The 12,029-nt window shown below is 41.6% G+C and overlaps 1 protein-coding gene across 4 annotated transcripts in view; it reads left to right on the top strand.

Annotated features, from left to right (window-relative positions):
* The window catches only part of MAPK15 (mitogen-activated protein kinase 15), a 31,301-nt gene extending 19,333 nt beyond the window's left edge, over positions 1–11,968 (top strand). The window contains exons 9-14 of one of the 4 annotated variants that reach the window (XM_040586952.1): positions 472–609; positions 862–967; positions 3,949–4,246; positions 4,710–4,861; positions 8,551–8,783; positions 10,336–11,968. In XM_040586952.1, coding sequence (XP_040442886.1) covers positions 472–609; positions 862–967; positions 3,949–4,246; positions 4,710–4,861; positions 8,551–8,757 — 901 coding nt within the window. In that variant the 3' untranslated portion in view covers positions 8,758–8,783; positions 10,336–11,968. Of the gene's footprint in view, positions 1–471; positions 610–861; positions 968–3,948; positions 4,247–4,709; positions 4,862–8,550; positions 8,784–9,952; positions 10,244–10,335 lie in introns of those variants that run through there. The other 3 variants (XM_040586953.1, XM_040586950.1, XM_040586951.1) reach the window with 3 other exon arrangements.
* Positions 11,969–12,029: the final 61 nt, after the last annotated feature.

Consider the following 12,029-nt stretch of genomic DNA (forward strand, 5'->3'; position numbering starts at 1 on the left):
TGCAAAACCAGATTTTTAAACTTCCTCTTCTCATTGCGAATTATACAGAATTTTTGTGGTCTAAGGGCTGGATTCATGGGGTCTTTAACAGTTCAACTGCAGCATCCAAGTTAGGCTTCCTGCATTGTCAAAAGAACAAAAGAATGACTTGTTGTCCAGAGGACTTGTTATTCCCCTGTTTCTGATACTGTCTGATATCTCACATCTTCCACTGAAAGAAGAGAAAGACTAGACTTGCAAGTTAGGCATCCCACAGAAGTTTCTAACACTAGGGAGGAGGTACTCAGACCTAACCAAAGGGGTAAAAGACTTTACCATACTCACGGGCCTATACTTCGGTGTTCCAGGATTATGATGTACTATTTGTGAGTGAACTCTGGAGTCAGGTGTCACCTTGATGAGATCCACAGAACTGTAATTCATGCCTTCACTGTGAATTGGGAGCTTATGTCATCATTTTCTGACTTCTAGGCAGCGAGTAACATTTGAGGAGATCTTACCATCCTCCACTCCATTGCCTGCCTTGGATCTTCTGAAGAAACTTTTAGTATTTAACCCTGATAAACGACTCACAGCAGAGGAGGCTCTGCAGCACCCTTATGTGAAAAGGTGAGAGTAATGCCAATGTGCAGTTTACCCTGATGACTTCTGAGATGACAGACCTGCTCTTGGCACAAGTTTTCTTTGTATGCATGGTAAGGAAAAGAAAAAAAAAAAGACAAAAATGATTCTTCATTTTCTCTAACCCTTTTTACACTAGAGGTTACACTAGATGATTTAACAATCCTTTTTAAGATTATATTGATCTGTTGTGCTGGTTTTAGTCTTAATGAATTACATTATGTGTTATCATCTTCTTAGGTTTCACTGTCCTGCCAGGGAGCCCTCTCTGGACTACGACGTGATTCTTCCTTTAGGTGATGATATCCAGCTGTCTGTGAGAGAATATCGAAATAAGTTATATGAGGTAATTTCTCCTGTTTTCCACAGTCCTAATCCTCCAAGTAACCTGCCATTCTTGCACACACTTCATGAATTCTGTCATTTTATTCTGTTCACATTCCCCTGGTCTTTCCATACATGCTTACAGTTAAATATTGGTGCTTCTTATCAGTCAGCTTCATACTGTCATCATTTTTGAGAGATCTTTAAGTCTAGATTTCTGCTGGGAGAAGTCTGTAAAGCCTGATGTCTGAGAGACTGTGTTATTATTATGTTATTTTTATGAGGATATATTTTATTAGGATATTATTAGGTTAATATATTATGTTGGATCCAACAGTGCAAGAGAGGTGAGGCTGCTGCCACTCTGTGTCCCCAGATCCAGCCAGCAGCAAGGCTGAAGATGCATTCTCAGTAGGCACACACACTGCATTTATACATGGCTGGCCACAGGGATCACAAACGGGCACTCAGAGCACTCACACATAGACATCACCATCAGCCTCATTCTGCTCCCTTCTCTGTCTGAGCAAGGTGGAATTCAACTCGTGAGGATATACATACACACACACATTAAAGGTGGATCCCTGCAGCAGCTGGTCTCAGGCAGTCCGTCTGCTCAGTAGCTGGTCCCTGGATCCCAGTCTCCTGAGTTGCTGGCACTTGGATATACAAGCCCCCAAGGCTGCAACCCTACTCCAGTTGCTGGTACAGGCCATGCACACAAACAGCTGGCCAGGACTTTCCAAGTCCCTTAGCTGACCTCTGTTCCCCCTGCCCCCAGGTGCTCTCACCCCTGGGGATGTGCAGGTGCTGTCACACCCTTAGAGACCTGCTCACCCCCTTGCTCCCAGGCTACTTGATCTATTCACCCATTAGTCTGACTTGATGTTTGCTAGCAATCACATGCTCACTTGCACACCTGCACTCTCTTCAGTTGCTGGCACCTGACACATGGGCCTGATCTGACACAGACCTGTGATCTGACTCCAGCTGCTGGCACTCACATCTGCATACACACACGCACAGACGGAAGAGACAGCCTCCCTTCCAGGAAGGAGGAAGGATTTTAGTAAGAAGGTAGAGCAAACTGCATTGATCAGGTGCGTGGCATGGCCAGACAAGCTTATTGACCAGCCAGCTATTTACACAGGACTGGCCATTTTTATACCTCTTGCCCCCTGCTTCCTGCACTTGTTCTTCCTCAAACCACCTAAACTCCTCTTTTCCTCTTTTGGCTCCCACCTTAAACATTCCATAAGTCCTGTGTGATCCCAAATGGCTTTCCCCTGCATCTCATAATGTGTCTAACCCCTAGACTGCAACCTCCACACCTCCATCTCTTGCCACTCCCCCATCCCCTGCTACCCTTAATCCCAAAGGTGAGCCAGAGAAATCCTGATGACTTGTGATGAGTTTCGGGTCTGGACAATGGGGCTGATGGCTTTGCTGGGACAGCCCTGGCAGGGGCCTAGGCAAGGTGTTGAGTAGCCCTTGATTTGGGTTCCTGTCTGTGGTAGTGCATCCCTGTGCTCCTTTCAGCCTGTTGCAGATGGGCCTTTGATGAGTTGATGGCTTCCATGAAAAGGGGTCAGGGAGTAGCTCAGCAGCATATTATTTGGGCTCCCCATCCTGCCGTTGTTTTTCTGAGCTCCATTGTGAGCGTGCAGACAAGCTGTTATTGCATAACCTAATGCTGAGGTTTTTTGCTGGAACATACTCAAGTACCATTGCATGCTGCACCACATACACGGAACTATCAGATTTCAGAATAATTAATGAGCAGAGGAGGAAGAGCAAGTGAAAGATCAATGTAGCTGATGTACTAAGAATAAAGGACAGTGATGTCTTAGGAGCCGTATTTTGAATGCATTAACATGGGGGAAATAGTATTTGAAAAATCAAGAAATGATGCAATAATCAAGCAAACAGAAAAAAGACCTCTGCAAAATGTTCAGTTGTATGGGGAAAAGGAAAGATACTCCTTTTGATGCCATTTGGTATATGTGGTAAGATCAAAAGGAAAATAAAAAGCTGTACTTTCCTTGTAGGCAGTGGGACTGAGTGCACCCTCAGCAAATTTGCAGATGATGCCAGGCTGAGGGGTACGGTTGACATGCCTGAGGGGCAGGATGCCATTTAGAGGAACCTGGGCAAGCTTGAGAAGTGGGCCCATGTGAACCTCATGAGGTTCAACAAGCCAAGTGCAAGGTCCTGCACCTGGATAAGGACAGTGCCCAGTATTAATACAGGCGGGGGGATGAAGGGATTGAGAGCAGCCCTGTGGAGGAGGACTTGGGGGTGCTGATGGATGCAAAATTGGATATGAGCTGGCAATGTGTGCTCACAGCCCAGGAAGCCAAGCATATCCTGGGCTGCATCGAAAGAAGCGTGGCCAGTCTTTAGGGGGAGAGGATTCTCCCCCTCTCTCTCCTCCTTGTTTCTTAGCCTTGTACCTAGAATATCTGTGACCAATCTATTGGCATTTAGAATACCTTTACTACCTGCGCTTAGTATGCACTTTACTAGTTCATCTGCTCATGGCTCCTAACGCTCTTACCACCTTGGCAAGGATTCTGTTGCTAGATAATAGCAGTAGAGGTAGGTGAGAAGTAATTGCGAACTAACCAAAATGAATGTTGCTCTGACTATTAAAAAATCAGCTTTGCAAAGTTCTAGAAAGGAATGGTAAGAAACAACATAGTTTTAACATTTTGGGTATATAGATTCTGTCTTTTCCAAGGCTAATGTCCATTTTATTTATTGGTGTTCTGCCGCAGGATATATCCTATTCCAATCCTTTTTCTTAATGCTTCAGCCTATTCTTTCTCTCCACTGAGAATAGCATTTCTATCATCTTTCCAACCCTGTATTAATTTTAAAATTATACTTGTTACTTTTCCTGCTAAGTAAATTGCAGTTGTTTGTAAGTCTTTGGTTTTATGTTTTGTTCCTCTGCTCTACTATGTAGCTGAGTTAAGTCTAACCAACTTTTGCTTTTTGTAGGTGATCCTTGGAAAGAAATTAAATAGTCATCCAAAGGAGCAAGTGCAGAGAGAAAACGTTCAACTAAGTCAGTCTGAATCCAGGCCACTTCCAGATTCCAGTTCTGTGACTTTACCTACCAGGAAAGGCCAGAGACAACCAACTCTGCCTCTTCTAAAAACTTCGTATGTGCATGCTGGAACTACAAGTAGTGTCCAGCCAGAAGTATCCAGCCGGAGTGAAGACTTAGGAAGAGCTTTATGTCAGAGATCAAAGATCAGTGTGATATACAATCCCATAACACACACTGCTGTTCAAAGTAGGTACTACCCTTCTACAGTGGGATGTAATCCACCATGAGGCATTATTATAGGGAAGAAAAAAGAAAAGAGATTGAGTGGGGAAAAAAATTGGGAGTATCTACATGGCAAAATGAGAATGTGAAAGTGTGGGAGGAAAATGACAGAAGAACAAAACACTGTTGAATGAGTTTGGGGTGTATGACATTCTCTTTGGCTCTTTCCTGCCTCAGTATTGACTCTGTGTTCCTTTCAGTTTTCTCTTTCCTTCTCTACTGCTGTTACCTTTTCCCATTCCCTTTTGAACTGTGGGGTTTTTTTGCCTACTACATTCTGATTTTATTCTGAATATTTTTGTTGTGTTTGTGAGATGAGGTGAGATGGCAGGGGCTAACTCAGTTTTTATGTTCTGTCCTTGCCTCAGTTAGTGTGTTCTGTGTCCTCATGATTTTCCTACTTTCTCTCATGGTTTTTCTTCTGCAGATAATGCAAATTCTGGTGCTGTGATCAGGAACTGTTCTGCACCACCTTTTCAACAGGCCAGAATCTCCAACAACAGGAAACTTGAGAGACGAATCACGTGGGCAAATGCGAATGCTTGGCTACCTCCTACAAGTGTACAGAACCTGTATAATGTGAGTAGTAATGCTACCAAAAAAGCCAACCCCATCCTAACTTTTGATAGACCAAAATGATATAGACACAAAATATCTTGATTTGCAACTTTGTGAAGACACCTAAATGAGAGGCAAGACATATTGCTCTGTGAGTGAGCAGATTAATTTTTTGTCAGTTAAAATTACTCATGACAAAGATATACACTGCATTTCTGTTGCTTGTATGTGGTGTCAGTCAAATGGTACCAGCTTGACAACCAACTCTGCCTCTTCTAAAAACTTCGTATGTGCATGCTGGAACTACAAGTAGTGTCCAGCCAGAAGTATCCAGCCGGAGTGAAGACTTAGGAAGAGCTTTATGTCAGAGATCAAAGATCAGTGTGATATACAATCCCATAACACACACTGCTGTTCAGAGTAGGTACTACCCTTCTACAGTGGGATGTAATCCACCATGAGGCATTATTATAGGGAAGAAAAAAGAAAAGAGATTGAGTGGGGAAAAAACTGGGTGTTTTTTAAACTTGAGTGGGGAGTTTGATAAGGCAGTTGGGCTTGTATGGAATATGTTTCTTTTACTAGAGAGCTGAAGCGTGTGCTCACTGTAGAGTTTCTGCTAGTAGGGAAGTAACTAGACATAATTTGCCTCTAATATGGGGGAGATTCACATAGATACTTGCATATTGCAGTCTTCAGTGTTGCAATACCTACATTTCAGGTGTTTAGTCTATTAATGAAGTTTATGACCCTGAGTTTAGTGCCATGCATGAGGCAGAGCGTTGAGAGGAAGACCCCTTATAGTAATCACCAGGAAGTGCCAAGGGCACAGATGTGGCTTAAACATGGCATCTCCGACATATCTAATACTGATCTTCAGCTAGCCTGGGTTAATAAACACTAACTTTCTCCTGCAGTTTTAAGTTTAGCCCCAGTCTTTCAAAAACCTATCACCTGTGACTTGAGCAGCAAGAGTATTTTGGTGCCTATACGTTTATGCAGAAGTTCTGTGAATGACTGTTGAATTTAAGTATGGGAATTAGCTACTTCAGAGAACATGAAGGAACACAGCCCTTTTGTAAATCTAGGTCTCTGCCTCATTAGCAGTAAATTTGTTTTTCACAAAGATTAATTGTAATGGATCATATACGTCAGCTAACTGTAATAAAAAAGAAAAGTAAAAATATCTCTGCAGATCTTCTGCCTCTGCTTATTTTTCCCATCTTGAGTTTTTAATGCAATGTCTTTTGAGATGTCCTGAGATATATGACTTTTTTTCCACTGCCCTTTTTCTAGAGGACAGGCTAATTTTGGACTCCATTCTACTTTCAATTTTATCACTTCAGACAAGTGAGGATTTCAACACCATTTCAGACTTACCAAATGGTTAGATTGTCAGCAGCACTGAAAATGCCCTTTGACTTTTAGAATCACAGATCAGTTGCTTTTACATTATCTTCAATTATGGCTTGTGCTGTCCAAAGTGTGGAGGTAGCAAATTCTTTTTTTTTAGCCAAATTGAGACTGTTGGATATTCCAGGCTTTGGAGAATTTGCACTACCTCTGTAGTCAACGTAATGAATTGCTGTTGTTGAACACTGAAAAGTTTCAGTCCTGTCCTCTCTGCTCCTCCTCTTCCTTGTTCTTGGCCACATTTCCTTGTAAAAGTTCTTATCTTCATTGGGTTCTTAAATGACCTCCTTGCCCCTGCTTCTTTATTTTTCCTGAACTAGTTGTCTGCTGACTAGCTCAAGGAGAGTCAAGCCAACACAAAGTGATCAGGGGAAGAATATGGGAGGAGGCACAATAGATTACCTTTTCTGTGACACTGAAGATTGACTTGTTTGTTGTGGGACTTTCTCACATCCCCACAAAAGAATACTTTAGTGTCTATGTACTGGAGCTCCAAACCATTCAAAATATATGCTGAGTGCAGTTGTGTGAAGGGACTTGTGACAGACACCACTATCTAAGATGAGTTGGGTGGGATCAATATCACATTTACTTTAAAGGAAATTATTTCTTTGAACACAGCTCCGAATGATCTGAACCATTTCAAGCTAGAAACAAGCTGCAGACACTTAAGAGTCAAGCTTGTTCCTACTGGATCTCTTTTTAACTGTTGTGATTGATACGAAAATACGTATGAGTAACTGCTAAAAGGAGACATAATTGCCAGTAGCTTCCAAGTGTGTCCACATGCACACTTAGAACCCGTCTGTCAGCTCCTTTGCTTTGGAATCCTATTGAAACTGTTTTGAGAGTGAGAGGAACCATTTATTCTAGAAGTGTGGAGCAAGTGTGGAACTATTTATTCCACAATATGAGATTGTGGAGATTGCTGCATGTGCAGATGTACATACAAACAATGCATTTTGAAGATTCTTTGGGTAACTGTGACCAACTTTCTGTTACTGGAAGAGCATAATAGGGAGATCACCCTACACATGTCCTGTGCTTTATATTTGTTCCCTGAGAAGCTAATCCTGATTAGTGTCAGAGACAGGATATTGTGGTAGAAGGTCGTTAGCATTGGATGCTTCCATTGCTGGTGGCAGTGGTTCAGCTGAGGGGAACTGGGGTTGTTTAGTCTGGAGAAAAGTAGGCTCTGGGGGACCTTATTGCTCTCTATAATTACCTGAAAGTAGGTTGTAGACAGGTGGGGGTAGCTCTGTTCTCCCAGATAACAAGCGATAGGACAAGAGGAAACGGTCTCGAGTTGCACCAGGGGAGGTTTAGATTGGATATTAGGAAAAATTTCTTCACTGAAAGGGTGGTCAAGCATTGGAACAGTCTGCCTAGGGAAGAGGTGGAATCACCATTCCTGGAGATGTTTAAAAAATGCGTAGATGTGGTACTGAGGGACATAGTTTAGTGGTGGACTTGGCAGTCATGGGTTAATGGTTGGACTTTATCTTAAAGGTCTTTTCCTAACTAAAAGACTATGATTGTGGCTTATCTTAAGTGAATGTTGACTTTTCCATCTTCCTTATTCAGCTTCAGCAGGAGCTGAAAATTTCTGATGTTCCAGTTTGCTCTGCGTTCATTTTCAATATCCTATCAGGCTCACAAAACATTTTTTCTCAGCTATTTGACCAGGAAAGACTCCTATAATGGCCTGGGGTGACAGCAGCCAGTGCCACAATAGTGGGTGGAAACTCTTGCCTCCCAGTTAACTATAGAGGTTCACAAAGTGTAAGCTGCAGTGAAATAGCTCTCCTTGTGAACTGCAGATTCAAATGTATTGTATTATTAACCCACCACAGGAGCTGATAAACACTGTATCCATATGCAGCTTCCAAGTCACAATGTCTTGAAGTAATTTCATTGACAGAAGCCAGGAGTATATATTGGAGAATTATGATGATGATCTGTCTTTTGTACATATATTTAAAACATTCACAACTGTTGAAAACAAAATACTAGTCAAACAGGCCTTTAGACTTGTGTTCTAGTGCAGGATTACTTTGTTATATCTTGCTCCAGTGCCACCAGTTCATTCCTGATACACTCATTCTTAAGCCCTTCTCCCTCACGTCGTTCTCACCATCCTATTCTTGATCTTACAAAACAGTCTGTTTTGTTTATTATTCATATGGCATTAATGATCTGTCCTACTCTGCACCTGAAGGAAAATCTGTATTCCTTATTTGGATTTTAGAAAGCTGAGTACAGGTTACTAACTATCTTGGCTGGCCTTTCTTGCACAGAATCCAAGAAATACTCAGTTTCAGAGCAAAGATGTTCATCCCCTTCTGAAGCCCAGTAAAAAGATGTTCCAGATTACTGCAAACGTGGGAGCTGCTGGTGATCCGAAAGCATTCATGGGCAGTTACTCCCAGGCCTATGGAACCATATGTAAATCTGCACTGCAGAGCCTTCCGATATCAAAGTCCTCCCAACAATACCAGCAGTGAACATGGAAGCATTCTAACCAGGTGAGGTATGTGATCTCATCAGTCCCCTAACTAAACCAGTGAGAGCAAAATATAACAGGCATTTGACAGTTAGTCCAGCTGAAGAGAAACGCTTTATTCATTGCATGGAACAATGTACTACTTTCCTCTGGACAAACCAAACGGAAAAAGAATCTTACCCCTTTGCCTTTGTCTTACCACACAGGGCACAGCACTATTTGCTCCCATACCATGAGAACAAAGAATACTGTCAGTTAATGATCCTTGTTTGAATTATTGCAAAAAATTACAGAAAATTGCAGTATTCTGATACTTGAATATTTAGACTTATTCAGATACATTCAGGGCCTATGTGAACCTCAACCGAGGTTCAACAAGGCCAAGTGCAAGGTCCTGCACCTGGGTCAGGGCAACCCCCAGTATCAGTACAGGCTGGGGGATGCAGGGCTTGAGAGCAGCCCTGGGGAGAAGGACTTGGGGTGCTGGTGGATGCAGAATTGGAAGTGAGCTGGCAGTGTGCACTCGCAGCCCAGAAAACCCAAGCATATCCTGGGCTACATCAAAAGAAGCGTGGCCAGCCTTTAGAGGGAGGGGATTCTCCCCCTCTGCTCTGCTCTGGGGAGATCCCACCTGGAGCACTGCATTCAGCTCTGGGGTCCCCTGCACAAGACAGACATGGATTGGTTAGAGCAGGTCCAGAGGAGGGACACAAAAATGGCTCAAGGCCTGGAACACATCTCTTATAAAGAAAGGCTGAGAGGCTTGGGGTTGTTCAGCCTGGGAACAGGAGCTGGAGAAGGTTCCAGGGAGACTTTATCGCAGCCTTTCAGTACTTAAAAGGGGGCTTATAAGAAGGGCAGAGAGACTTTCACCAAGGCCTGTAGTGACAGTAAAAGGGTCAGCGGTTTTAAACCAAAAGAGGGTAGGTTTAGACTGGACATAAGGAAGAATTTTTTTACGATGATGGTGGTGATACACCAGGTTGCCCAGAGCAGCTGTGGATGCCCCATCATGGGAGGTGTTAAAAGCCAGGCTGGACAGGGCTTTGAGCAACCTCATCTAGTGAAAGATGTCCCTCAAGGCAGGGTGATTTGACTTAGGTGACCTTTGAAGGTCCCTTCCAACCCATTCTATGGTTCTTCAGCAGTTTCAGGTGCACTGCCTAAATGTAGATTTGCCTTTTTTTTTTATGTAGATTTACCTTTATTTTTTGAGTGGAACAGGTAACCAGCTGTTCTCTGAAGACCAAGAAGACTGAACTCTTCACAGATAATCTTAAAGCACTTCATTTTGGTTTCCATTAATTTCTATGACCCTTCTAGGGTAAATGAACATAATCAACAGTGGCTTATTTCCATTAATATCAAGTAGAAAAGCATTTTAAATATAGGTGGGATCTGCTGTAATATTTAATAGCTTACCTACCCTGTAATATTGTAAATATTGTAATAATAAATACTTTATATTGCACTACAGAAAATCTTTGTCTTTCAATCAATGTTTTCTGTGTGTGAAAGGGAAAAATAAGGGGTATTTTGTTCAGTGAATAATACAGTAATATATTTTTTTTGCTTTCAGAAAGCAATGTTCCAAGAGATACTACTACTGAAACATAAAGATGTTATCAGGCAACAGTGGGACTATAGTAAACTTCAAAACCATATTCCTGTTTTAATGCTGATTTTTCATACGTTGTCCTCATTAACTTGAAGTTCTTGTAAGAAGTTTCTGTCCCTGAAATTTTAACTTCACCTATGATAAATGGTTGTTATTCCTGAATGTTGGGACTACAGTTACAGAGAGGACTGAGACACTAAATTCCAACATGTGAGTACCACTGCCATTGATAGAACATCCATTTTATCTTATAATGCCTAAACACCAAAGGCTAGTTCAGTTAAAAAAATATACATTCACTTCTGGTACCAGGTGTAGGCACTTAAGTCTGGTAATACTAGCGAGCTGGGAACGCAGCGCACAAGGGAAGTCCTGGTTTATTCTGATATATTCATAAACTAGGCATTTCCTCTCTCAGGTACAGGCAGACACAGGAAATGGCAATGACAGGGGGAACGTGTGTAAGCAGTGCTCTGTGCAGCACGTTGGCTCTTGCGAGTCTAAGGTGCCAGTTCTCACGCACGGAAAAGGGAACCTACTGCTTAATTTGGGGTTGTGACTTCCACTGAAAGCCTAGCACCTAGCAATCGGACAATACAACGCGACACCCAAGATCCTCTGAGAACCCAGTCTCAGACAGATAGGTGATAGGCTGTAACACTAACTTTTCACTCTTAAAATGGCTTTTGTCATTAGCAAGTGAATTAGTTATTCTGCAGTATTTATGTACACCTATAATATCTGGTAATCCACGGATCATTGAAAGAGATGAGTTATTCTGGTTCTGGTCAGGAATATACGTCTATGCTGAACACACCATGCTGAACAAGATAAAATTCTAAAAATCTAAACAAATACAGCAAAATTCTAAAATGTTAATGTAATCTGAGACTACAGAAATAGTTACATTTCTAACTGATCTGTTACAGAACGACGCTGGAGCAAGTAGGTTTGGGAAAGGCTGGGGAGGTATGGAATGACATGAGTAAAAATTTCACAAAACAGGATATATCTATATATCTATATCTATATATCTATATATCTATATAGCCTATCTTGCTCTCCAGAGTAAAATAATCTCTGTCTGTATCATCTGTCAAATAACGACTGTGTTGATCATTACAGTTCATTTTGGGACCCACCAATAACGACATCTGATTCATTACTAACAGCAGACAAAATAAGTATACATACAACATTCGTTTATGAATTTGCACATATGTGAGAGATGATGAGTGGTACCTGAAATGGTATACATTTATACAATATGAAATAAGCATAAGAAAGCAATTGCAGCTTTTCTTCCAATTTTGGCTACTCTTCCCTCCTGTCTTTTTTACTCTCTCATTTCTAGGTTTACCTCCTTATGTTAAAATGATAATTCCTCTTGATTCTTGCAGATTTTTACTGCCATCTGTATTAATATGAAAATCAGGTGTGGTTTTTTTTCAGATCATACAGTCTATCTTTCCACACATTCAGTTCCCAAGGTTTTCAACAAGCAGTAAAATTAATTAATTGTTACAGATACGTGAATTATATAAAGCCTGCTAAATTATATAAAGCCTGCTACCATGGGAGCTGGCATCCTAAAGAAAAAAAAAAAAAAAGCTCAAGTTTTAGAGACCCTATTGAAGTTACCTTCAGGAATTGAT

This window comes from Falco naumanni, chromosome 3 (genome assembly GCF_017639655.2).
Source record: "Falco naumanni isolate bFalNau1 chromosome 3, bFalNau1.pat, whole genome shotgun sequence".
NCBI classification, from domain to species: domain Eukaryota; kingdom Metazoa; phylum Chordata; class Aves; order Falconiformes; family Falconidae; genus Falco; species Falco naumanni.